This window comes from Typopeltis vanoorti, chromosome 22, assembly GCF_054136105.1.
Source record: "Typopeltis vanoorti isolate ZY-2024b chromosome 22, IOZ_Tvanoo_1.0, whole genome shotgun sequence".
NCBI classification, from domain to species: domain Eukaryota; kingdom Metazoa; phylum Arthropoda; class Arachnida; order Uropygi; family Thelyphonidae; genus Typopeltis; species Typopeltis vanoorti.
Window position 1 is genome coordinate 41,079,070 of NC_143570.1, and position 26,560 is coordinate 41,105,629.

Here is a 26,560-nt window from a genome sequence, read left to right on the forward strand (position 1 = left end):
GAACGATATTTAGCTCCCTTTATGATATGTGAATAGTGTTCATATGATGGTCATTAGCCTTGGTGGAAACACTTTTATGTTTTATTTATAATTAAAATTCAACTTTCATTATATATATATATATATATATATATACATATACATACATACATACACACATCCACACACGAAAGGTCGCCAGAACTATATAAATTACATTATATTAAAAAAAATATTTAATGACCTGCATTATATCCATGTATATTCTATAAATAAATAATAATTCATTTTAAAATCTAATCTTTATAAGTTTTTGAAAAAGAGATATATTAAAATCATTCTAACACATTTTAGGAATCAATTTAAATAGATACTAAATTGAAATTAAAAGTTTACATTTAAAACTTTCTTTTAATTCTTTCTTCGGATCTAATATATGCATTGTATTTAATTACAATTACAATAACAATTAATTACAATATACAGTGTGACTTAATGAATATATAATTTAATCAAATCATTTTAATGATTTATGTATATTTATTTATTAAAATCTCTTAAGGTTTAAATAATATATAAATCTCATAAAGTGATTTTCACATATATATTTACATATCCATGAAATACAAGTAAACTTGTTACATTGGGAATAGCATAATTTGGCCCAATTAAGCGGCTGCCACAGTTACACGAAGTTTCACGTAAATAGTTTAAAAGGTACATAAATACAAGATTAGACAACCTTTACTTTATGAGTAACAAAAGTAGGGACTCTTGGATGAATTAAAGTCAACTGTTTAAGTTAAAGTAAAACTATTTGTCATAAATATTATCATCTATGTACGTCTTAAACACGCATGCAGGTCTTTAGCAGTTACTGATCATATGGGAATTAATCGAATGTAGTTTTTTTTTTTTTTTAGACTTCTTTTTGCAAGCGATCAAATTCAGCGCAGATGTAATACTGCCTTCAACGCTTTCCTGCATGAAATAAAGTCGCAATCTATCAATAAATGTTCTAGCGCCTGGGTAGTCACTGACTGCAATTTCATCAAAATCTTCATATTCATCATAGTATTGAAGACTATATCAGTGGATGCAAACTTATCATAGTTTCTGATGTGGTTCACAGGACGTTATTTCCACTATTGGCTGTACTGGTATTTCCATGATTCAATGCTTAAAACTACAGTGAACAAAACAGGTTTGAATGAACCTGTTGCTTATTCCTTCTCAACTAATCGGCCATAGACTGTATTGCTTGGAAACGATTAACTTTTGCCATTACCGCCTTAACAACTGTCAAGAACCAGCAAAAGTTTTCTTGATTTCCGTTGAAATTCTATCACAACTTATAAGCCAATTATTAAAAAATTCATATATCTTCCACGCAAGTTTGGCATGGTACTGAACTAGTAAACTCTCCATTTTAATCATTTTTCCAATAGCAAACGGCTTTCGTTTAGCAGTTTCTGATATATCTGAACAGCTAAACAAAAACTAAACAGCTAAAACAGAAAACACGATCCATTGCTTTCTTTGATCCAGTATAGCCTGCTGAATCTAGTTTGATTTTATTTTTCATAAAAGATTAAGTAATATTTTGATAACTGTGTAGATGTTATCGAAAAAATAAACATCACTGCACATAATTTCATGTTGGTTGTCGTGTTTTCCACTTAGGTTAAACTCAATGCATAGACGGATGTTCATTTGTTGTTGTTTACGTAGAAAACACAGTTATACCTCTCACATGGAAAAGAACGTGTAAAAATTGCACAAACAAAAGAGTTCTTTGAAAGAGTTCTGTTTAATGCAGAACTCTTTCAAAGAAGGAGATCTAGACCTTCGAAAGAATGTGGAGAAAGTAAGCAATCAGTCATATTCACATGTGTATGTGTAGATTCTTTTATGTGAAGAGTTAAGAGCGGAAAATAGCCGCTAGAAAATATTATTACAACACACGTAGCTTAGAGGATTCGAATTAATTACGAAGTAAGTCATAGTTATGATTCCTAATGGATTTTTCTATAAATCAGATATCAGAAATTTTATATTATAAACTGCAATGCACTTGACACAAGTGAATTATTCCCAAGGACTATAACGGGATAAAATAAGTAATGAACACTTAAAAATGAAATACTTAAGCATATTATAGGCACTTGAACAAAAAAAAAAAAAAAAAAAAAAAAAACCTCCTTGGGAATTACTAAAAATATCCTATTGACCTAGTTTCCCCATCCACCATAAATTTTAGAGAGAGAGAGAGAGAGAGATGACTGATTGGTACTATTTAAAGCTTACTACAGGTCAGGAAATATAAGTAAACCACCTCCCCGAAATATGTGACGCGATATTCTTACACACTGTTTATACTCAGCTCTACTAACAAGTGTCAGTAAAGAAAAACATAAACTGAACTGAGAGAAGGCATCAAAGAAAACTGGAATCTCAAGGGGAACATAAAAGCTATTTTTAGCTGTTAATGTACCGTACCAAAATTTTGTGATTTGGATACAGTGCACTAGGTTTTTAAATTTCCATTGATTTATGTGAGAGAAGACTTTACAGATGGCAAAAGTGGAAGAAATGATGCACGCTAAAATTACCGGTAATCATGAGGCTCAAAAATTTACAGATATGCTTATAGATAAATTACAGAAGTTTTATAAATTAACATATGTTGATAATATCTTTTAATACATAAGTAATAGTAACTCGATTTAGTAAAAAATATTTAAAAAAATAGGATACAGAAGAAAACTATAACAAAAAATGTGATATTTATATATCACATATAAATATATATATATCACATATAAATATATATATATCACATATAAATATATATATATATATATCACATATAAATATATATATATATATATCACATATAAATATATATATATATATATATATATATATATATATATATATATATATATATATATATATATATATATATATATATATATATATATAGCGACGTAGTAATGCTGTACTCTCCTGTTAGTATGAATAGTAACAGAATATAACAGCATAAGTATTGTACAAATATGAAATAATTACCATGAACTAAAATTTAAAATTTAAAATAATAAAATCAGATGCAGTTCGCACGAGAAGTATTCCTTCCTGATTTACGCTCACGCGTAGACCCACACTTTACCGTGCAGGCATTCGAAACGTCGGTCAATTCTTATTCCAACGAGAAGTATTACAGTGGAAATGCAAATACAATTATTTTGCAATTTGTGCAACTGCAATCATTTTAATATTATTCTTCATTTATGTTATTCTTCCATATGGTCTGGAGGTTCAAATCCTTAACGGAGATGCCTTCACCCACTACATGGTGAAGGCATCTCCCATTGCGGGAGGAGGATCTGGTCTACCCCCCCCCCATGATGACTCAGTCCAGTTTGGGGAAGTGTTTATGCGCTTGTATGAATGAATGTGAAAGACAATCACAAACATCCATGCCCAGACCGGATTCGAACCCACAGCCTCTTGGCTGGAGGGCAGATACGCTAACCACTCGACAACCCGACCATATATTTGTTCGATATGCAACCATATGCCTGGGAAAGGAGTGCCCTAGGTTCGACGACGTGAGGAGCTTAACGATCTTCCTCAGCCATAGCAAAGTTAGCCGGTCTTGGGCGTGGACAGCAGGGTTTTTTCCGCCAGTTTATCTGGGGGTTTTTATCCCGCAACCATGCAAACCCAACCCGTGAACACACAGGCTACAGTCATAAAAAAAAAAAAAAAAAAAAAATACGGCACGGAAGGCAATGGGAAACCTTGCGTCATTGTCTCCCTAGTGGTCAGCTGCAGCCCTCTCTAGGGGAGGAAGCCACGGGATCAGATCAGATACAAAATTACAACATATCGTATCTATAAATTCTGTGTTCTTGTATCCAGTTGGTCTGTTTTGCTGGATTAAAAAAAACTAAAGTTTCTGAGAAGAAAAACCCCTACCTTTGTATGAGACCGTCTAACGCACCTTCAGTTTTAAAAAAGATGATTCGTCCTAGACGGAATTCGAACCCCGAGGGATGGGAATGTGACGAAATTTAGTACAAACGCGAAATGTCTGCGTTCTACACACACACATACACACAAATAATAAGAACAATAATTCAAAAAAGTTGCCGAAGTAACAATGTTGAAGGTGCCGAATTATTTTTTTATTATTTTATTTTTATTGTTATTTTCTTCTTTTTTTTTCTACTGGCCCCTGATTATTTTAGCCTCAGCCTTGATTGTAGACTAAATCTAAACCAAAATTTTGACTACTAAAGTTTACTTACCCCCCCCCCCCCGGTTTTACAAAATTTTCTTATATCGCATATTCTTTCTTTTTTTTTTTTTCTAACAAAAGCCAGGTTTTTTTTTTCTTTCTTTTATCCTAACAAAAGCGAGGTCGCTCAGCTAGTATAAAATGAACTTCACATAATAACGTCTTTTTCCTCCAACAAAATGCACTTTGCTAATGGAATGACTAATTACTCTGCTAATTAAAATATTTATTTAATGTATACTAAACTAGAAGCATTCGTTTTCCGAAGCAATTTATATGAAGTACGTTCACAAAAATTATTACTTTTTTTTTCTCTTATTTTTTTCCTTATACTGATAAACAATAGGGATGCGTTCTCTGAGGGAAAGAAATGAATGCTTGTTAAAAGCAAATATTAGTGATATTTGCTGATTATCCATTGATATTTAGTTCTTCGAGAACTTAGAAACGTGTGGCCATTTTTTAAAAACCAAACGCGGAAAGAGAATTCTCATAATGAGGAAAACAAATTATTTACTTCCCTACTAACATTATCTGTCATATGGGTTCTAACGATTTCGGGGTCCACTCTGTGACAATCACTCTTAATTGAAGCTAATGGGAAACATCCGTTTCAGTCAGAACTGACAAATCTATCCTTTGATAAAGTAACAGGATAAGTGGCGATGAAATCCAACATAATCTATAAACTGGAATTATTGAGAATACTTTGGTTCGATTTCGGACAATATTTTGCACATAAATTTAAGAAAGAAAAATTAATATTTGAATAAATAAATGCAAAATTCTAACACCCAAAAGAAAGTTTCTAAAAAGTTAGATATCGGAGTGTGTGTGTGTGTGTGTGTGTGTGTGTGTGTGTGTGTGTGTGTGTGTGTGTGTGTGTGTGGCTTAAAAAGACTTCGACTTTAGTGCTAACTGACAAATGACGACTCTTTTAAGAATTGTGGGAACAAACTTCTTGTCAAGAGTTTCCACAAAGGTTATATTTCATTGCAACTTATTATTCACTGTTGTCAGAAATAATTAGCGCTTCCATAAAGAAATCAGACTTTGACCAATTCGTCAAAACTATGCCACGATACTGTGAAGACCAGTCAGTTTATTACAGATTCAATGAGTTATGCTGATCAGTTAAAAGCGCACGAGTTGCAGTTACTAACTACGCTTGGGGAAAAACTAAAGAACACTGGTAAGGTAGGGTACTGGAAAGAACAACTGCAACTACCGCCGAGTGGATAGTGTTTCCAATCTCCACCCTGCGGGCTGTAGGTTCGAATCCCACATGAGAATAAATGTGAATGTCTTACGTTGGTCGATAAATTTATTGACTAATATGAAGCCACTGTCATGCTTAAAGAACTAAGCAGCTAGAAAAATATCATGCATGGTCTTTAAGATAACTTGTTCATGTTATTTCATGAGCGGGACTAGTGATAAAATTTAATTGTAAATAGAAGACGTCAACCAACACAGGAACTTTTGTTTCACTCATGCAAACCAAAGCTGAAGAAAGACAAAGAATTCTTATAAACTCAAACTATTCAAATAAATTGATAATCTTAAAGTAATGTTTAGTGCCGAACCAAGAAGAGAGTTACAAGGAATAATCAAAGTTTTTGGCCGTGGTAAGGCATCACGATTAACACATACACATCACTGATCGATATCCTCATGATACCAGACAGTTACACTGAAATTTCAAAAAAGGAAATGCAGCATTTTTTTTTCTGTTCTAAAATTTTTGAAATAATCTCCATCTCCATGAAATACTATGCACATGGGGGAAAAAAAAGTCCTCCTAAAATAATAATATAATATTATCATTGGTGAATTCGCTTTCTATGTAGTCTCTATCGTGCAGATAAAAAAGTAACCATGGTTGGGCTCGAACCCCCACTTTTCTCCTTTAAAGGAGAAAAAAAAAACATTTAATACGACCCACACGAAAATTTCACTTTTTACTAGGATGTTCACTCCCGCAAAACCAACTTGGCTGAAAAATATGCAAAGTTGACAGACATACCAAGCGTGGATTAGTTAATACTATAACCAGTACAGCCTTTGCTTCCTGTCAGAAAAGAGTTTTCAGGATGAAGCAGCTCTTTTTCCACTGATGTTACTAGGACGATATTTGAAAATGTAACCGTGAATAGTTTAGCTTCAACTACAGGTATGCTATTTATTTTCCCTCAAGTTATAATTAGCAATTACAACTCGTGTGGTCCATAGTATCTAGGGGAAAAAAAATGGGGAGAAGAAAAGGAAAGAAACAAAAACTCGTGTCATTTCTGAACCTTCTGTTGGTATTGATATGGGAATGAAAAATATGCTACGACGAAAGACAGATAATTGTACACATAGAAACTCTTCACAAAGAAATTTAATTCACAGTGAGATTCGGGTCTCGCCACGTATCTAGTCAACAGCAGTGGTTGTGAAAGTAGTAAGAGTTTAGGTATATTTTTCTTGAATATAATAAGATGAAGTTTTATGAAACTAAAGTATTCTTTCTACTAGATATGTTGGAAAAATAAAATAAAAGAACGTGCATTTCCATTGATGACAAGCATTAACAAGCTTGTCGTCAATAAATATTCATAAGAGAAGAAAAGATATTTCCTAGGTTCTTATTATGTTAGCATTTTTCATTCACTCGCATTATTTGGAGCCTTCGTAGCTGAGTCGGTATCGACGATGTCCTTGGGTCGGAAAGACCTTGGTTCAAGTCCCCTTAGTCCAAGTCCCCTTTAGGGATTTTACAACTGAAATCGAGTTAAGCGATTTCATACGGGGAGTGGAAGCTTTTCCATTAGGAAAAGAAAAAAAAAAAAAAGAAGCGGTATTTTAAAAAAAAAAATACAAAAGAGGCAAGCCAATTAATAGATAGAATACACTAACTTCATAACCTTAACCACTTAGGTCCGGCTCCAAACAACAATGCTTCACTATTTGCGATCTTATAAATAAATATCGATGATATATTTGCTCTGAATTCCTTGTACCCGCTCTGATAAACTGGTTTTATGCCTCTTCATACACAGTGGCGCACTCAGGATTTGATCTTGGAGGGGGCCGAGCACTCAAGATTTAATCTTGGGGGGGGGGGGGGTTGAGTTGAGTATACGATTTGAGAATACACACTATACACATTGTATACGAGCTATGACTGAGCATCTGCAGCGATTGCCAATACATGATACCCGTGATCTCCTGTGGCCGGACTCGGGCAAACGAAGTAGCTCCCGAGCACTACTTCGTTCGCCTTGCGTTCACAGCGCCCAGGATTCTCGAGCGCTATAGGGTATTCCCGCCTTATGTGACCGCTAATTCATAAGGAGCATATAACGAACATGGAAATAGAAGACACGACCCAACATAAATAAAAAAAAAAAGAATTTTAATTAGGAAAAGATTTGGAAATTTTGCTGGTGTTTTTTTTTTTTTCCTTTTTCTTTTGGGGGGTGCCAAGGCCCCTTGGCCCCCCTCCCTGGGTGCGCCAATGTTCATACAAGATTATCAGCAACCGGTTGTCACACTGGCCTACAAAAATCATCTATTACTAAATATCATATGAAGACCAGGAGAAGCAAAAGTAAAAGATTGTTCTGATTTGAATTTGATTACTACATATTACGGAAAGGAGATAAGCCTTTTGGCATCACTCGATGTTGAGAAACAACTACGGTATATATTTATAAAAATTACCCAAGTTTTCATATATCTTACTATCAACACTTAAACTCTTAACTCTTAATAAAACATCATAACCAAGTTCAGCGAAGTAATCATGTAATTAATTTTTAAATTAGCATCGGTTTTCGACATTCTCTCTCTCTCTCTCTCTCTCTCTAGGTCTGTTGCTGTAAATCTGTGTAACATCATATGCATGATATTTGAACTCGTCCCTGCTTTATCGATGGTTAACAAAAACAAATTTTTGAAACACCTTTTCGGGAAAATTTGCAGGTCAGCGGCAACTTGGTAGAGAGACGTAGGTTGTACATCCATCAAAGGATCTGATCAAGAAACTTAAACCAGATTTTCCAATCGACTGAGTCAGTCTGGCATGGATAGAAACGTTTCTTCTGAGGTGAAGCAGTACTCCTCCATAGCGCAGTCGCGAAGCTGAAGCGACATTCGTTCTTAAGTTAGAATGACTAGTGTTCGAATCTATTCTAGGATGTGAAAAATGAGGACTTTTCAACTAAAGGGAGTTCTGAAGGGAAACTAGTCTTATATGGGGGTGACAGGGTTTATCTTACGGAATCTCGCTTTTTTTTCTTTTTTTTTTTTTTGTTGTACAATCATAGTTGCTTACAATCTTTTTTTGTACAATCTTAGTTGCTTCAGCCAAAATTCTACTCAAACAAAAAGACTTTCCATGCATTTCCATAATACAACAATCTGACTAAAAATTAACTTTTGAAGGCTTTAACCCCCTTTAGTTTATCAGCATAATTATTTCGAGGCGAAAAGGATTTCCGTGCTGTTCATTTTTGTAAATTTCTATTCTTTAGTGATACCCGTTAAAAAAATAGCATTACTTTATCTCGGGGATAAGTTATTACTATAAGTATATTAAGCTAATATTGTTAAATAAGACATTCTTAACTAAATGCCTTTAGAAATAAGTCAACAAGAAACAGGAGTAAGAAACCAATTTCGAAAAATAATTTAGAAGCTAATCAAAATTTATTTTCACTAAGGCAAACGAGGGCGTCGATTCTATCGCGGAAAGGTTGCTTGATATCGATTTGGTTTTATCCACCTTTATTCCTCTATTCTCTATATTTACTAAGCTAAGGATCAATCCTTGATTAGAGTTTTCTTTTCTATATCGACCATTGCAAATGTTGAAGTTTTACAGCAACCCATAATGACTCTGAAATGTGATTTCTATCTCTGAAAGTAAGCAGGAAAGCTGCCTTCGATAAGCACGTGATATACAGTAATGATATAACACTTGCACACTTGTAAAGAAAGCTATAGTAATAAATGTTGTAGCCGTTCTTAATTGGAGTTATTTTCTCGTACTCTGAACTAGTGTTATTATTGTCAGCTTAATTAATGACTTAGTCAAGTATCGTTCCCTCTCTCCTTGGGTGGTAATCGTTTCAGTTTTTTTGTTTGTTTATGTGTTTGTTTTTTGTATAATTATTGGATAAGAAAACAAACTTTTTTTCACGACCACATAACAGTGGACTGAAATAGAAAATGCTGAAAATAATTTGCTAATTTCTAATATTTACAGATAACCAAGGAGGATTAAAAAAAAAAAAATGAAACTATTAAGATACACAAATGCAAAATATGTTGTGCAGAAACATTCCTGTATACAGACTTTTGTTCTTAAATAATGAAGCAATTAGGTGTCACATTCATTCCGTTAGTGAAAAAATAAAAAAAAATAAATAAAAAGATATCTTTGAAGGATCAACGCTCTCTCTCATAATATAATACACACACATGAAAGATCAACGCTCTCTCTCATAATATAATACACACACATTATCAATTGAACTAAGAATGTTTCACAGGATCACTCGGACTCAGACCTTACACTAAAATCTATAGAAATAAGCTAGATCTTCAAAGCTAGATATTTCAGACGGGGTTCGAACCAGATCTTTCCAACCGAAAGAGAAAATGTCGCAAAGTCGTTCAGAATTCGTGCACTACTATGCAGTCCTATTTGCATAGTAGTGGACTGTCGTCATGCCGAATGGTCCTTTGAATTATATTTTTCAATAGAACCTTGACCACATAACTTGAACTCATGGAAAAATTTATACTAGAAACTAAGAAAGTTCGCTATGTTTATTTATTTACTCAAATTAACTGGTAATTTTTAACCTACAATGTTTAAGTAAAATAATCGTGATCATCCGACGATATTTTGTGTTTTTATTACAGCTTTCCTTATGTAATATCTTGTAAAATCTTTGTAACGGCAGGTATTCAACTGCGCGCCAATATAAATCTTTGTGAAACTCGGAAATTACCAACGAAATATTAAGAAAATTACTCCAGGGCGTACTGCAAGTAGCTTAAACATTTTAAATAAAACAGACCACCTTCGAGGCGATATCAAGAGAGGAGTACGTTTCATGGCCTGAAAGAGAAACAAAACCAGAGAGAGAGAGAGAGAGAGAGAGAAAGCACTAAGCTGACTGCAGTGTTGTGTAAAGTGTGCCGAAATGGCTAATAAAATCTACCAGATGGAAGAGCTCTATGAGAAATTGTTACAGCAAAATAGCCCTGCTAGGTTCTATGTTACCAAACTTTTCACTTTTAAGGATCGACAATTTCATCGACGGAAGATGTCAAGGCTAAGGTCGCTATTTTATTTTATTTTATTTATTTTTAACTGGAAATTGAGAAACAGAGGAATATTACGCGTCACGTCATCAGCATAAAAAAAAAGTATAATATTTACTGGCATACTCAGTTTGTGTGTGTGTTACTGAGATTTATGCATTTTAATTATAGATTTTAATTATAGATAGTTTCGGTTCTGGAAGATGTGCATTTCAATGCTAGTACAAGTTTATTGTTAGAACGACATGGCAAAAACTAACGTTGCCTTATCCTAGGAGATTAAACTGCAAAGCAGCAATTTTTAATATTGCATTTGTAAATGTAAGTCGTTCAAATGAAAAGTGTTTTTCATTTGAATGACTTACTTGCATTTAATTGATCATTATTTCGCCTAATTTTGATAGGAGAAATAATTCGTCATTTTTGCATATAATTTTGTCTGCTGTAAATGAGCTATTAAGCAATGCTATCCAAAACTGCAATGCCGTTTTGACAGGGCCAGCGAACAATTTTAAGTAATTTTTTTTTCGATTTGCAAATTAAAGAATTGAATTATAATAAATATAATAATTATAGGGAAAGAACAGAATACCATTCAAAAAGTGAGATTTTGCAGCATTTTTCACAGAAATATAGAAAAAAAAAAAAATCAGAATTTTCAAGTAACTCATGTTTTTGGGACAGCCACTTTCCTCTTTTATAAAGTACAAAAAATTGTAACATTCCCAATTTTACAGAACATCGGGCACCGTCCAAAAGGAAATATTTCGAAATGGTTCGAATTCTACGAAAGACATGGATTTGTTTCTTTCTGCGGATGCCTTTAGCAGGTAAGTGAATTCGATTGCCCATAGTGAGGCCACCAACGTCTCGCGTATCGGACCTGAAACTGCTTGAAAATTTTCCGCGTTTGGACTCTGTATCAGGATTTCCTGATTATTTGACCCGAAGCCCAACTAAGACACTAATGCACTACAGGTTCACAATTCGCGGGTAGGTTTCCTTGTTGTGTAACATGAAAAACTTTTCCTAAAAGAAACCTATTTCTTTCATACGAGACACTTAGAAAAATCAAACTTCGAATCCTGTCTAGAACGCAGAAACTCAATGAATAAATTGGTCTCATACGAAAGTAGGAAAGGTTCGCCCTCTCGGAAACTCGGATTTTTCATTCCACAAAATGGAAAAAGAAAAAAATCCTAGCCTGCCAGTACTAGTGTACTATAACTTACTTCCACCTACAAAAGGTAGTAATTTTGTAGGTGGTAGTTAGATAAAAAAAATTAAGTACTGGCACATTTCGTTTTTAGCATAGTGTATGTGAATAGGAAAACCGGACAGAAAAACACATGTATTTAACAGACGTAACACATTGGTCTCATGGCCTCAGTTGCTTCAGCCCATGAAAATATCTTAAAGTGACACTTCGAATTAGTCTATTAATTCAAAATGAGTAAAAAGAATGTTAATGAAAAATGCAAAGTTGTTCTATCACTAAAATTTATTTCGCATAATTTAAAATCCTTCCCAAACCGCTTCATTAAAACTGCCATGGAGAATCCAATGCTAAGAGGAGTCTAGTTCCTACTGAAACGCTTAAAAAATCATTTCAGTAGCAAACAGATGTCATTATTGCATCACAGCTTATTAATGACTACAAAATTTTTCTTTCATTGGAGGCTGGTATGTCACCAACACAGCCCAGCATACATTAAGGCTTGCATTCATATCATCTCAGCTATTTTTGCTTACGTCAACCACTCAGTTAATCATTTCTTAGAGAGCCGAGATTTTATTTCTAAGATAAGAAATATAAGATAGGATTGTGATTTTATCTGGAGATCAAAATACTTATTCCTTTTTAGTACTTTATTTATAAATATAGCTTACTTCAATTTTTACTATATTTCAAATTACTAATTATATGAAGAGCCAAAGCTTCAAATCGGCGACATGAAATTATTTAAGTTAAGGAATATTACATCCCATATTATTTCATAGCCGAATAAGAAACTCAAAGAGTTTCATGAGTTTTCAAAGAGTTTACTATATTTCGATATTTTAATTTGTAAGTAAATGTTAAAAACGAAATGTGCCAGTACTTAATTTTTTTTATCTAATTACCAGCTACAAAACGTTTACTACCTTTTGTAGGTGGAAATAAGTTATAGTACACTAGTACCAGCAGGCTAGGATTTTTTTTCTTTTTCTATTTTCATTAATTTTTAATTTATTTCTTATATAATCCGGAAACCTGTCCTAGAAAACAAAGAACTCTTTCAAGCCTCTTCAGGCTCCAAAAAAGTGTAGCGGCGGTGTCACATTGGCCTGTCTGAAGCAAAAAAGCTGTCTGAAGCGGCAAGAAAGCTGTCTGAAGTAAAACTGTTTTCTGTATCCCTTGAAATGGATAAAATTGAGTATCGTGGTGTTATAAAATTCTTTGCAAACGAAGGTTTAACACCAAAAGAAATTCATTCAAAGTTCATAAAAGTTTATGGGCACTCTTCTCCTTCGTTTTCCCTTTCAGTCGTTTCCGACCGTAGGTGATTTTGCAGGAATTGTCCACAAAGTATTCCTGGTAAGATTTACAGGGTAGTTCACCATTGCTTCCCCACCCCCCAATTTTATCCGGCTCGGGACCAGCATATGGCTGGGACGTATTCATGACTGTAATCCATGAATGTTGAATGTTCACGGGACCGGCTTGCCTGTTCTGGAGTCGAAACACCCGACCTCCGTATGAGATCGGCTAACTCACCTTTAGTCGAAAGAGTTCCTAACGTCACTGACGACAATCGAACCAAGGTCTTCCCGACCAAAGAGCTTCGTCTACACTGACTGAGCTACGGAGGCTATGGTTTCACACTAGGTGATGAAATTCATCTACCACTAAAGACAGTCACAACCATCCATGCCCACAACGCTAATCAACCGGCAAACCAGGCCAGCAAAACACACATTTAAAACAGATCACTAATATGTATATTCATACATGGCCCATACTGTTATATAAGGCAAAGAGACATGTTGTGTATCTGTATGCTCTGAGCGGCACGTAGAGGTGTTATTATAGGATGCCATATCACTTGCCTATCCACCGGTAGCACTCATAAATACTTGCATCACTCGAAATAGCTAAATACAACAAACACTCAATGAAAATGTAAGTGTGCCACCTAAGCCAAGAAACGCATTCTTCGTTTCTTGGCTTAAAGAGGAATACGCAGGAAGCTAAATATCAGAAGACACTCTCACGGTGGAAGTTTGGAAATCTAGGCAGTCCCATTTGGAACCGATCAAACAGGAATTCAGTTCGATAGGGGTTCAAGTTAATAATGCTCTTTTTTCTACGGAAAAGAAGCTGCACACGAGCCAAACATTAACCATAATGGCAATCAACAGTAATTGGCCCCAAAGAGCAGGGATTGGCAACTTTTTATGACGCAGGCCACACTGTTTTTGAAGTTTGTGAGTAGAACACACACTATATTTGTACGAGGGTAGTATGAAAGGTTCTCGGCCTCGACCATAGATGGCAACACTATCAGCAAGATTTTTTTTTTCTAAGTTGGTACATCTGCCATAAGCATCCATGTGAAATTGCAAGTCATTCTGACTAGTAGTTTGTTTTATACAGCTGTCTGAAGCAAAACTGTTGTCTGTATCCCTTGAAATGGATAAAACTGAGTATCGTGGGGTTATAAAATTCTTTGTAAAAGAAGGTTTAACACCAAACGAAATTCATTCAAAGTTCATAAAAGTTTATGGGCACTCTTCTCCTTCGTTTTCGACTATTAAGAAATGGGCTGCGGAGTTTAAAAGTGGCCGTACCAGCCTTGAAGATGATCCACGTGCATGATACAAAAAGTGTAACAACACCAGAAATCATTGATCAAGTACACGATATGATATTGGATGACCGGCGAGTCAAAGTGCGTGAAATTGCTGAGACTATAGGCATTTCAAAAGAACATGTAGGATATATTCTGCATGAAGAATTGCAAATGAAAAAGCTTTGCTCAAGATGGGTGCCACGCTTGCTCACACCAGATCAAAAACGTACTTGCATGAAAATCTCTGAAACGTGCTTGGAGCATTTTAACAAGAATAAAACTAATTTTTGCCGTCGATTTATTACTATGGATGAGACTTGGATTCACCATTACACACCAGAATCCAAACAGCAGTCCAAACAGTGTACAGAAGCCGGTTGTTCAGCGCCAAAGAAGACAAATTCGGTTCCATCCGCAGAAAAGGTCATGGCATCAGTGTTTTGGGATGTTAAAGGCATTTTGTTTATTAATTATCTTGAAAAGGGTAAAACAATAACCGGGGAATATTATTCCGATCTTTTAACCAGACTACACGAAAAAACTCGTGAGAAAATAACCAGTTTGCAGGAAAAAAAATCATCTTTCATCAGAACAATGTACCCGCCCGCAAAGGTGTTTTGGCAATGGGAAAATTAAGGGATCTGCACTATGAATTGTTGGACCATCCACCCTATTCTCCAAATTTGGCTCCCTCTGACTTCTATCTCTTCCCAAAACTAAAACTCTTCCTCGCTGGTCAGCGTTTTTCTTCGAATCAAAGGGTATTTTTGCAGATCTTATTGAGAACCACTACAGGGACGGGATAATGGCTCTAGAGCATCGCTGAAATAAATGTATTAGTCTTAAGGGAGATTGTGTTGAAAAATAATAATAATTTTAAAATTATAAATTCGTTTTTTCATTGTTAGGCCGAGAACTTTTCAGATCACCCTCGTACGTAAGAAATTATCCAATGATGCCACATAAGCATTTGGCGCTCGTAGTGAATATATATAGAAAGAGAAATCAGAATAGTTTTTTTTTTTTTTTAAAATCGGCTGTTTATAACAAAAGTGTACGAAACATAAAAAGTACAATTTTTTTTAAAAAAAAATAATTTACTAACTTGGTGGGAAAATGAGTTTAAACTCAAATATGATGAAATGTAAAAACTCAAGTAAATTAATGGATATATCACCACATATTATCGGTAGATGCTTAAAAAAATGAAAGCAAGGCAGTAATTTAAAGGAAAATTTGGAAATTTTTCCCTTAGATTAAGCTGCCAAAAAATGAAAATTTTTAACAGAGAAATACTTTTCTATTAAATACTTTTATGTAATTTAGCAAAATAAATTCGGCTAAAGTGTTATTAATTTAGTTACAAAGTCACTTGTATATGATTCGCAGTCTACACATGGCTCGCATCTATGCTATGCTGTCGATCCCCGCGTAGAGAAGGGAAAGTCCGTAGTCCGTAATATTAGGTGCAAATACGAAATGGTGGAAGTCCCGATTCAAGAGCGTTTAGGTGGGGGGGAGAAGAGATTCGCGACTAGTAAAACAAGAACAGACGGCTCAGTTGTCATTCGTCCGTGAATCCTCGCCGCTCATGTGTGTATCTCCTAGATGCGGATTTAATTTGAATACTCCCCACTTGCAATGAAGACTAGTCAGCAGTTTAGGTAAACCAAATAATCTGATAAATATTTCATAATCTCGTCCAAAACAGAAATTTAGAACATATTTATAATGCAAGAATGCTCTCAATCACTGGAACAGTGTTAGTATATACAGCAGTCGAATAAGTTGATAAGAGAACATTTCTTTAACATTTTTATTATCTGCTTGGTTTAGTAGATAGTTTTAATAATTACTTCATTAACCTCAGCAAATTTGGTTGAATATTAATTTATTTATCGATGTCTCTTTGATAGTCATAAGGATGAAAATTTAGCATTCTTTGAATAACTTATTTGCTTAATGAGTCAAGAACCAACAACAAAGAAATATCAGTCACCCAGCCTATATAAGCACGTCAGTAGCCATGCCCGTGTATGGAATAAGATGCCACAGACCTCGGAATTATGACGCACATGATAGAGTGAAGTAAACACTTTTTGCCTTCACCCTGCGGTTGGTTATTCCATCAACCATGTGAGTATGCATATGAATTAGGAAGGCAGGGCATTTAATAGTGGCGCCTTTTGTAGGTGAGTTACTAATGGCAAGGGCACCTAACCATTAGTTGGAGTAGTAAACTGATATCTGATAGCTTTTCAACCTCTATCTGTACACCCACGCACATTTGCCGGGCTCCACGGTGACCAAATTTCTTAGTCTATACTTAAAGTGTTTAGATCATTAAAAAGAGGATTTCTTAGAAACGTTCTAGTTCTCGGGGCTGCTGAGCAACTGGAGGGTAAGACGAGGTCGTTGTCACAAAGCTACCGCTGTGTATGTTCGGAAAAGTGGACCGGCCAAATAGTTTCGCTTGACTTGACCGCTGTTTCTTTAAGTTTTCTTATCACCCCTTTATTCTCTGAACAGACTACTGTCGCTTGGAATTCTCGCCACTATCGCACAAGTGTTAACAGATGCTCTTTCTGGAGTACTCAGTAAGCGAAAACGTATCACGGTGTCGAGAAAAGGCAAACACAAATCTGTCAGCCTTATTTCGCTAAATATAGAGAATTATCTAGATAAAAGAGAAATGTTCTGTCTATAGTGCATTTATTAGATATCAAAAAAATCAAGTTTTTAAAGGAATCCAATACTTCATGGAAAATATTCAAGGAAAATCCGACTTAAATAGCAGTACTTCACATCTGAGTTAGGAAAAAAAATTGGACAAATAAATCTGCGCAATCATTGAAAATGACAACTACCAGTTTGTTCAATCATTACTGGATCAGTTAGTTTAATGAGTACAAATTTCATGTTTCTTTAGGATAAATGTTTTTCAGATTAAGTGATAGAATGCAGAGCTGTTTTAATTTACATTGCTCTATGATAATAAGTCAAATCCTTTCATCGCCAGCATCACAGAAGAATCTGTTGTTGAGAGTAGCCATAATGAAACTGAAATTAGCCAGTCACAACAAGAAATGAACATCCTGTTATAGCATGCACAGGAAACTGGGAAAGATTTTAGGCTCAGTAATGTGAAGTTTGTGGGTCTGAAGGGGAAAAAAAATACACACAGAGACATATACACTAATCTGTTTTTCATTGAGAAAGACCCACATAGAGGCATTCTTGGAGATCAACGACAAATGCTCATATCGTTTTTTAATTAACGGAATTCAATTATTTTAATGAATTTTTGTATTACTGCATTACGCACATGTGGATTTACATTAAATTAAAATAAATACCGTAAAATGCCAATTGATTTTTATTTCAAAACATAAGTTTACTCTACCACAGACAAAGAGGCCTTCACTTATTTTGATGAGACACCACGAGCAATTCACAGTAACTGAGTTTCAATGTAATTCCAAATTGCTTCTTTAAATGGTTATGAAAGCAAACATACAACCACTTAGTAAAGAATTGGTAATGAGATTACAAACGTTTTACTATTTCATTTGAAAACGGAACATAAAGTTTAGATTTTAGGCCGTTCCTCGAGACTCAGTATGATTAAATAAAACCGTAGATGAACTGGAACTTCCTGATATACACCACACAGTTCAAGTGGAAAATTTCCATCTCAACTCCAGAATGGTTCCATAGATCCAAAAGTAAAATAACTGGATATTATTTTGCTATCTAATTCATTCATTTACTTTCCATATATACCTTTAAATATGAGATAAATCCACCTACATTCTCTCAATATCTTCAGCGAATTAAAGGAATTTCATTATTAAAAAACAAAGTGGAATTCCGATTCATCAAAACATGGCAGGAACTTTAACTTATACCATTCTGGTATGTGTCTATATGAGTGGGTGCGCGCACGTTTAAAGTAAAAGCAAAAATGAGGACCACCATAGTAAATACAATATTTGTACATTTATCACTCAACAGCAGTTGTTTATTTAGTCTTCCGTTCCAGATCATAATTTAGTCTAGTCGAGAGAAACAGAGGGAGATTACATTCACTCCAGACAAACTATTTTCCCTTTACATACAGTCAGATGAGTGAAAAGTTATACATTTAACACATATACTCTTCACTCATAACTATAATAAGCGCCAGTATGAATTAACATTGTTTTTTCTTTTTCTATGGAACGAAACTGTTGTTCCATGGAAATTGAACAACTGGATTTCAGTGAATCACACACACTCATCGGATGTAACATAACTCGCAACTTTTCTGCATGATTTAGTCCTTAAATTATTAAATATTAGTATTAAATTAAGACATAATAAAATGGTACTGAATTAAGCAGTTTCTTTTATCCTAATTACAGCAAAGGGTCTAAGCTCATTATTATAGCTTTGTTAGTAAAGGCTCGTTTGCTTCACAGAGAAAGAGAATTAATTATCACTCCTGACTTTGCTACCGGAAGTGACAGTAGGCTATTACAACTTGTCTATTTTTATTAAATACTTGTACTATATGAGACAACAAAAACTGAACAAATTATGTCAAAATAGAGAGAGATATTAGTAGAATTACAGGAAAGTATGACATTAAAGCATCTGAACTATCTGGAGCACCATCAGTTGTCAAGATTTTAAAAAAATCCATGTAAAGTCTCATATAAATATAAGTTTTTTCTTCGTTCCTTTCATAGCACTGTATACATAAACAAACAAAAAAAAAAAATTCACGCAAAGTTTTCCGGGTTGTCATTTCTGGCCTTGTACATTATAAGCACCTAATTAGCCAACATTAAACCTTGTATTTTGAAGCTGATATTGCTTTCATGAGTCAGGTCAATTTCTCAGAAACATCTGAAAATACACACACACAACACACAAAGAAAGAGAGAGAGAGAATACTGTAACAAACTTATTTTCGACATGTTATTTTCACAAAAGAAATTTATGAGATGTAAAGATGCATTAGAAAAATATGAGATTCAGGTTCCTTTTAATATATGTACTGGTATATTGAATACTGCAGTTCTGCCTACCAACTTCAACAAACAAGGTTTATAAACAATTCGAATATTTTAAATAACCATCAAAAATTTAAACATGCTGCACTGGGAAAACATTTTTGCAACCATTTAAATTGTTTTACAAACGTAATCTGTGTGCACATTTTCAAGTATAGCATTATCAACAACTAGGACCGGCTTTCTAAATAAAATGTTTCACTAAACAGTTATTAGAAGGAAGTCGAGTTGTGAAATAATCATTATTATTTTGAGATATAATTGACTTCTTTATGATTGCAATTACTATTATCATCAAAGTTATGCAACTCTCTGGGGAAGGGGTTCCCAACCCTATGCCCGCGGGCACCAGGGCGCCCGTCAACCAATTTGTGTGTGCCCGCCGCTGTTCAACCGTGTGCCGTATAGTTTGAAATAATCACGCAACAATTCATGGTATGCTATATGACGCATGCGTTAATGACACATGACGAGTATTAAACGCATACAATGTAAAGTACACGAGCATTCGAAGTTGTTCATTCCAGTTTAAGAACTGGAATATCATCATATTCTCCTAATTATGAAGCACTGGCCAATGAAATGCAATGCCAAAGATCACACTAACTTACATATATATATTTAAATTTTTATATAATGTAAATGTTTAAGTAATAAAACATTTGATTATAATGTAAACTTTGTATGTATTCATTTAACAAACGAATTCAAAAAATATGCTTGAAAAAATAGATGGTGCCCGTCGCCATATCGGTATTTTAGAATGTGCTCTAAGAAACAAAAAGGTTGGGAATCCCTGCTCTGGGGTATAACTCTGATGAAGACATGCTCCAACTGTCACCTCACTTGTAAATGCGTAGTATCTTCCGGCAATGACTGAATACGATTTCGAGGACTTTGGATACCCTATACTCTAAAAGTAAGTGTAGGTATGTGATATACTAACAATTTATAGAATAAACATCAACTGACTTCATCATCCTTTGAAAAATTTAAAAAGAAAAAATTAAGCCATAACAATCTCGAGAAAATTTTTAATAAAATAAAAAAAAAAAAACAGAATTAAAAACTATTACTTTGCACTTTTTTCGAAGAGACCATTATGGAAAAATAAAGGGACCTCATCAATATAATTATATCAATTTATAAGCTATGTTTTCATCCCGAAATTAACGCAAACCGAACAGCAAGATTCAAATTTTACTACAGAATTTCAAGTTATTAAGTTGACTTTAATAGGTCACTAATTCTAATACAGAGAAGGATGATGACGATGATTATTATTTTCCACAGAACAGCCAGAAGTATTGCACACTAGGAATATATTTAATTTGAAATATTGTAAAATAAAATAAAATAAAATAAAATAAAATAAACTGAAATCTAATGGTAAAAACTCCAGGCTAAGAGATGAAAGCATAATGATTTGTGCCATTACAAAAGAAGTAAAATGGTCGGCTTAATCATTAGTTACCTCTACAACTGTCAGAAAGTTAGCTGCAAATTTCAGTAAATATAAGTCAGAGTTAGATTGGAGATTTCTGAGGATAGAACTGAATCTTCTGATCCTTTTCATGCTTATTTCGTGAAAGGACGAGCTAGCTTTTCTGACTGGATAATCGTTTCTTACATTGTATAATGAAGATCAAAACGCACCAAAGATTTAACAATAACACTTCATTCTTAAACATCCGGACTTATTTACTAACAGAATGATCTGGGTTCTATCACTACATATACTTATTCTATTTTCTAATGAATTACGTACAAACCAACTTTTACAAGAAACATAATTTTCGGATCTTAATGTACTTTTACGCTAAGCTAAACATTCTTATAGAATGTATAATCAGGTTTTTAACTATGATGAATGACAATTATAGAAATTTAACGCATAGCTTTATCAATATTTACAGATATACTTCATATCTCCTAACAAACAGTACTGGAAGATACTTTTTATTACAAAAATTTCTAGTACTTGTGCACTATTTTAAATATTCTAACTTAAAAGTATGCGACTGCTCAAATGGGTATTACTATTCTCATAAGGTGGTGACAGAGTTTTCCCTCCCTGAAATTCAGATTTTTCGTCCGGCAACCAGGCAAACCAACCTCAAGAACACACGCAACTTACAGACAAAAGTACATGACAACCGAGAGATTTATATGTTGGATTCGTAAGATCGGGCAGGCACGATCAGTTAGTTTAGTTAGTTATGAATAGTTAGTTTCTTAAACTTAACAGTTAGTTATATTAACTAAACTAACTGTTCTCATGTTTTCCGATTTTTTAATCAAATTATTTCGTATATTTCCCGTATAACTAATTATTAAATTTGCCCTTGTGCTCCAAAAGCTCACTGTTTCATTTCTTTATTTTTCACTACTATCTAGGGAAAATATTCCGCAGTAAATTGAAAAACCGAACACACACAAAGTAGCTTATGGCTTCTACTGGTTATTAAACTCTTAAAATCGCACGTTTCTAGGGTCGTTGCACGTGTTACAAGCGTAGTTCCGACATTTACATTAGCAAAATGAAAAGCGATACTTAATCTTTCAGCAGTTGATTTACAGAGTCCATTAGCGGTAAATGAAGCTTGTAATCCAGCCCATAGTGTCTTAAATTTTATGGCATCTTAAGCACATGAAGTATATGATTCTTTTTTTTTTTCACTGCTGTTTTTTGTTGTTGCAAGTTACGGCATACATCTTATATTTTAAGTGGTGATGCGACATTTTTCTTCAGCTGAGCTTCGTCTTCCGGAAAAAAAAAAAAAAAAAAAAAAAAAAAATGGGAGGAGGGGAGGCACAAGTCGTATGCTTTTTTCGTGCTGACAAACAACCCTTTTATTCCATTACAGAAATAATTACTCTTACTGTGAACTTCCCTAAGATATAATCATCAATAAAACGAAGACAGCGTTGCTCCTGTTACCTTATTAAGCTCGGTGACAAATCAGCTCCGCTGTCCCGCTACTAAGAACGGATTGCAAGATACATTGACATCATTTTTTACTCTGATTCTTTTGAACTGTCATTCATAAATTAGTTTTGGTAATAATGCTAAGGTGAGCAAAGTATATATTTGGTGTGCAATCCTACTCACAAAAGATTATAAAGTTATCGCATATTAGTACAGCGGATAAGCGAACGGTTAGATAATCCGGAAACCCTGTTCTAGAAATCAAACATTGAACTTTGTCAAGACACTTCAGGCCATTAAGCAGGTCGAGGTCTCACACCGGGCGATGAGATCTCATCACTCGGCCAAACTGGCCGGAAAAGTCAAATAGCAAAAATTTGGTTAAAGTCAAGACGTAGTCCCGGCGGTGTCTTAACTGAGAAGGGATGAGTTAGCTAGTCTCATACGAAGGCGGTCAGTTTTTCCTCTCAGAAACTCTGATTTTCTATCACGACAGGAAACCGGCCAGAAGAATATGCGCAATTATCTGATATAATATGGCCTATTGACTCAGCGTAATACCGATCAAATCAAACTGGGAGGATTTGAATTTGTTTGCTTTGACGAGAGAAATGGCTGCTAAGTGGTTTACTGTCGAACTTTCCACCAGAGTTTTTAGTCTAGTACACTGCATGATGTTATTGGTCGAGTGGTGTATATTCGCACTCCAACTAACAGACTGTAGTTCAAAATTGCACTCGGCATGACTGTTTGTTGGAGGCCTAGTGTGGCTTGAAAAAGTTCTGTGTTTAGTCTCTATAGCACAGCTTCAAATGTGTAAATGAAAAACTACATAAAGAAATAAATCCCTAACTCATCAACGGTAGTAATGTACTCCAGGTTTATAACCTTTCGTTGGTAGGAGTCACATAAAAAAAATGAAATTATAAGGATTAATAATAAACAGCAATTAAATAAGATTCCGGGCTACAAACTAAGAACTCTTAGAAGTAAGGACACTTGAGAACCTTGATTAGTAAGGGTAATCTGAAGTTTGAAAGACCTTGTAACTCAGTCTGTGCAAGTTTGTGTTTGTTACAAGATGAACTTTTAAAACAAAAGAAGCTATTCATGTGGCGGAGGTCGCTGAAGGTTGAGATGCAAACCTGAACTGCCTTAACAGCAGTAGCAGATCCAAGAAAAAAAAATGAAGTCTGCTATGATTAATAAATTATTTATAGCAGAAACCTTTATTTCGGAATAATATTACACATTCTCGTTTTAAATATATGTGCAAAGTAATTCTATATTGCAATAACCAAAGAAGATAATCATCTTAATTTTGTTTCCTTATTAGAAAGGTACCCCCCCCCAAAAAAAAAAAAAAAAAAACGCTTTTCTCGATTGTCTACGTTTTTATAATATAGAAAGATACAAATTATCAACATTCTGAACGCACTACGTTTTTCAATCTTTCTACAGTTTAGTTTTTAAAACAATAATCAAAAAAAATAAAACCACTTGGTCTCTATCTGAAGTCTGAGCTATCAGCCTTTATAGCTCAGAAGTATGAGCCATAAAAGATGTAAAGTAACAGAAGAAAATGGGTTTTCATATATGACAAACCTGACAGTTTAAAATTATTTTATTTTTACACTTCATATTAGTAATACGAATGGAACGAGACAAACGCAGGCCAGAGAGAGAGAGAGAGAGATGATAACACCTAATCTCCTTCAATAACTAGGAAAATGTCGACAGAACACTGTTCTTTTTAGCATTGATTTTACGTTCCAATATTTGCATCGTGCGATAATCATTTTGGATGTTGGAATGCTGTACAATGAACCTCGAATCATTACAGTATGCAAAACATTCTAGGACATCTGGGATTTTGTACGGAGTAATATTAATTTTTTAAGTTAACTTTCATTTTATTTTCATTATAAGTGGACTTTTTACTTCTTTCTGATTCCTCTATCGCCGAAAGTTTGTGTTGTTCGCAACTTAGCCTTCTTGAAACTCAATCTTCAGATGCTTTTCGATAGATTAAATCTATGCTTGATGACCGTTTCTAACATATTCATGCATCTTCCCCCCCCCCCCACTCCATCTACATAGTTGTATTCTTCTTGTTTATTCAAAATTTCTCTTTTACAGCATTGCAATCTACAACTAATACAAAATATTTCTGATCTTTACTTTTTTTTTTTTCTTTTTATTCAGCAACATTCGTTATATTGCTTCCCAGCAAACATCATTTAAGTTATGAAAAACTCACATGCAATGTAAGTTAGTTCTTGGACTGGACGTACAGCTGTTTGGTTATTATGCAAACGTATTTTTTATTCTTTTTTATTTTATCACTATGATCTAGCAAAATTATATTCGAATTTCCGGTGCATTATTACAAATACTTTTTGCTATTCTCCCCACACCCTCTTTGAATGCTGAACGCTTCTAAAATATTCATGCACCCCCCCCATCTATATAGTTAATTATATTATTTTTGTTACATTGCTTATCTACATTTTCTTGAAATAGGAGCCCCTTGCTTTCTTTTCCCTATAACTTTCGCTGATGACACATTTCTTTCATAAATATATTACATTAAACTAAGCTCCTAAAACAAAGTTTTCTCTTTTCCTAAGTCACGGTCTCATCAAATCCTAAATAGGCAGATGAAGGCCGAGTTCAGCCGCAGTGGGATACTTCATCACCGCTCTTAGTGACCTTTGGGATCGGATGGTTTCTAGAGAAGAAGAGGAGAAAGCAAAAACCAACAAGAACAAAATAAAAAGGATCAAACTTACCACTCTAAGGCTGCATTCATCCGAACAACTTTGGACAACATCCCCACAAGAAATTAAACTACATAAACCCAAAAATGCTAGTGCAACGGGGCAAACGATTCTACGAGTCGAATTCATGATGTGAGACTGTGACACGCCATGTTTCGCATAAGCGCACAGAAAACTTAACTAGTGACGTCAGCTTTCAAAACTCTTGCTATTGGTTATCTATTTAACTTCTTATTATAGTTACGTCATCGCGTCGACACCTGTTAAATGAAAGCGGGAGACGAAATATTAACATATTATGTCAACGGTATGGTACATCCGGGATGGGAAATGGTGCGAGGAAAAGAGAAGAAGGAAGTACAATAAATGAATGGGAGATGCTCTTTCTGACCTTCAAATTTTAACCTAGACCCTAATAACAAAGCAAGTAATGAAGGAAGAGGACGCGCATTCAGTCTCGCTTCGTTTAATTAATTAATATAGATTTTGAAAAATGATTTAGATTATTTCTATTACCGTAAGAGTTCGCTAACAGCCTTTAAAGTAATGCAATGAAACATTTTAATCCTGATGGCAAAACAAGATCAACTATAGTCAAATACAGAAATGAAATTTTGTCTTATATTCATCATTATTTTAACAGCAAAGCCGATTTCGAAGTGCTTGTGCTTGTCTGCCTGAAGTATGCGTACATTTAGAACAAAAAAACAATTTTAAGTAAAAGGCTTATCTTGAAAGGATGACTAAATTTCTTTGTTGAAGAGCTTGGTAGTTGTGAGGAGGGAGAGAGGGTAGGAATAAGGATAGAGATATGAAGGAAGACAGAAACGTATGTATACGTGAGGAGTTCGAAGGGAAGAGTAATAGAAAGGTACTGGGAAAGGGGATTTTAGTAATGCATCTTCAAAGTGGTGAAAGATTGGAAAGGGGGGGGGGGGAATGCGCACGCGAAAGGCATATCCACGTGTACTAAAATAGTCTCATTCCTTCTCCCTTCCCGTCTTCCCAGGGACCATTTCATTCTCGTCTCTTCTCTCTTACCCTGTACCCTAAATTTCTTCCATCCTAGGCATCTTGTCCTTAAAAATGAATATTTTGAAAAAAGAGCAGTTTACTCGTGCTCTTTTTTTCCTAAATAATTCTCCCCCCCCCTAAATATAGTGCTGACAGCTTTCAAATCACTAGCTAATTAAAATTAATTTACTCAGAGTATGATGGCTCACTACAAAAGAGTCTCTGAGATGAAATCTACTTTTGAGTGTAAAAGGACATCGTTATATAAGCAGTGTACTATGATATAAATTAGTTAACATTTTTGTAGTTGATTGGATTCAAGTCAAAGCAAAATGTCTGGA

The 26,560-nt window shown here is 34.5% G+C and overlaps 1 protein-coding gene across 1 annotated transcript in view; it reads right to left on the reverse strand.

Annotated features, from left to right (window-relative positions):
• The window catches only part of LOC150094345 (proto-oncogene tyrosine-protein kinase ROS-like), a 719,271-nt gene extending 693,937 nt beyond the window's left edge, over positions 1-25,334 (reverse strand). Inside the window, exon 1 of the mRNA XM_090412445.1 lies at positions 25,218-25,334. Coding sequence (XP_090268571.1) covers positions 25,218-25,334 — 117 coding nt within the window. The remainder of the gene's footprint in view (positions 1-25,217) is intronic.
• Between the last annotated feature and the right edge of the window lie 1,226 nt (positions 25,335-26,560).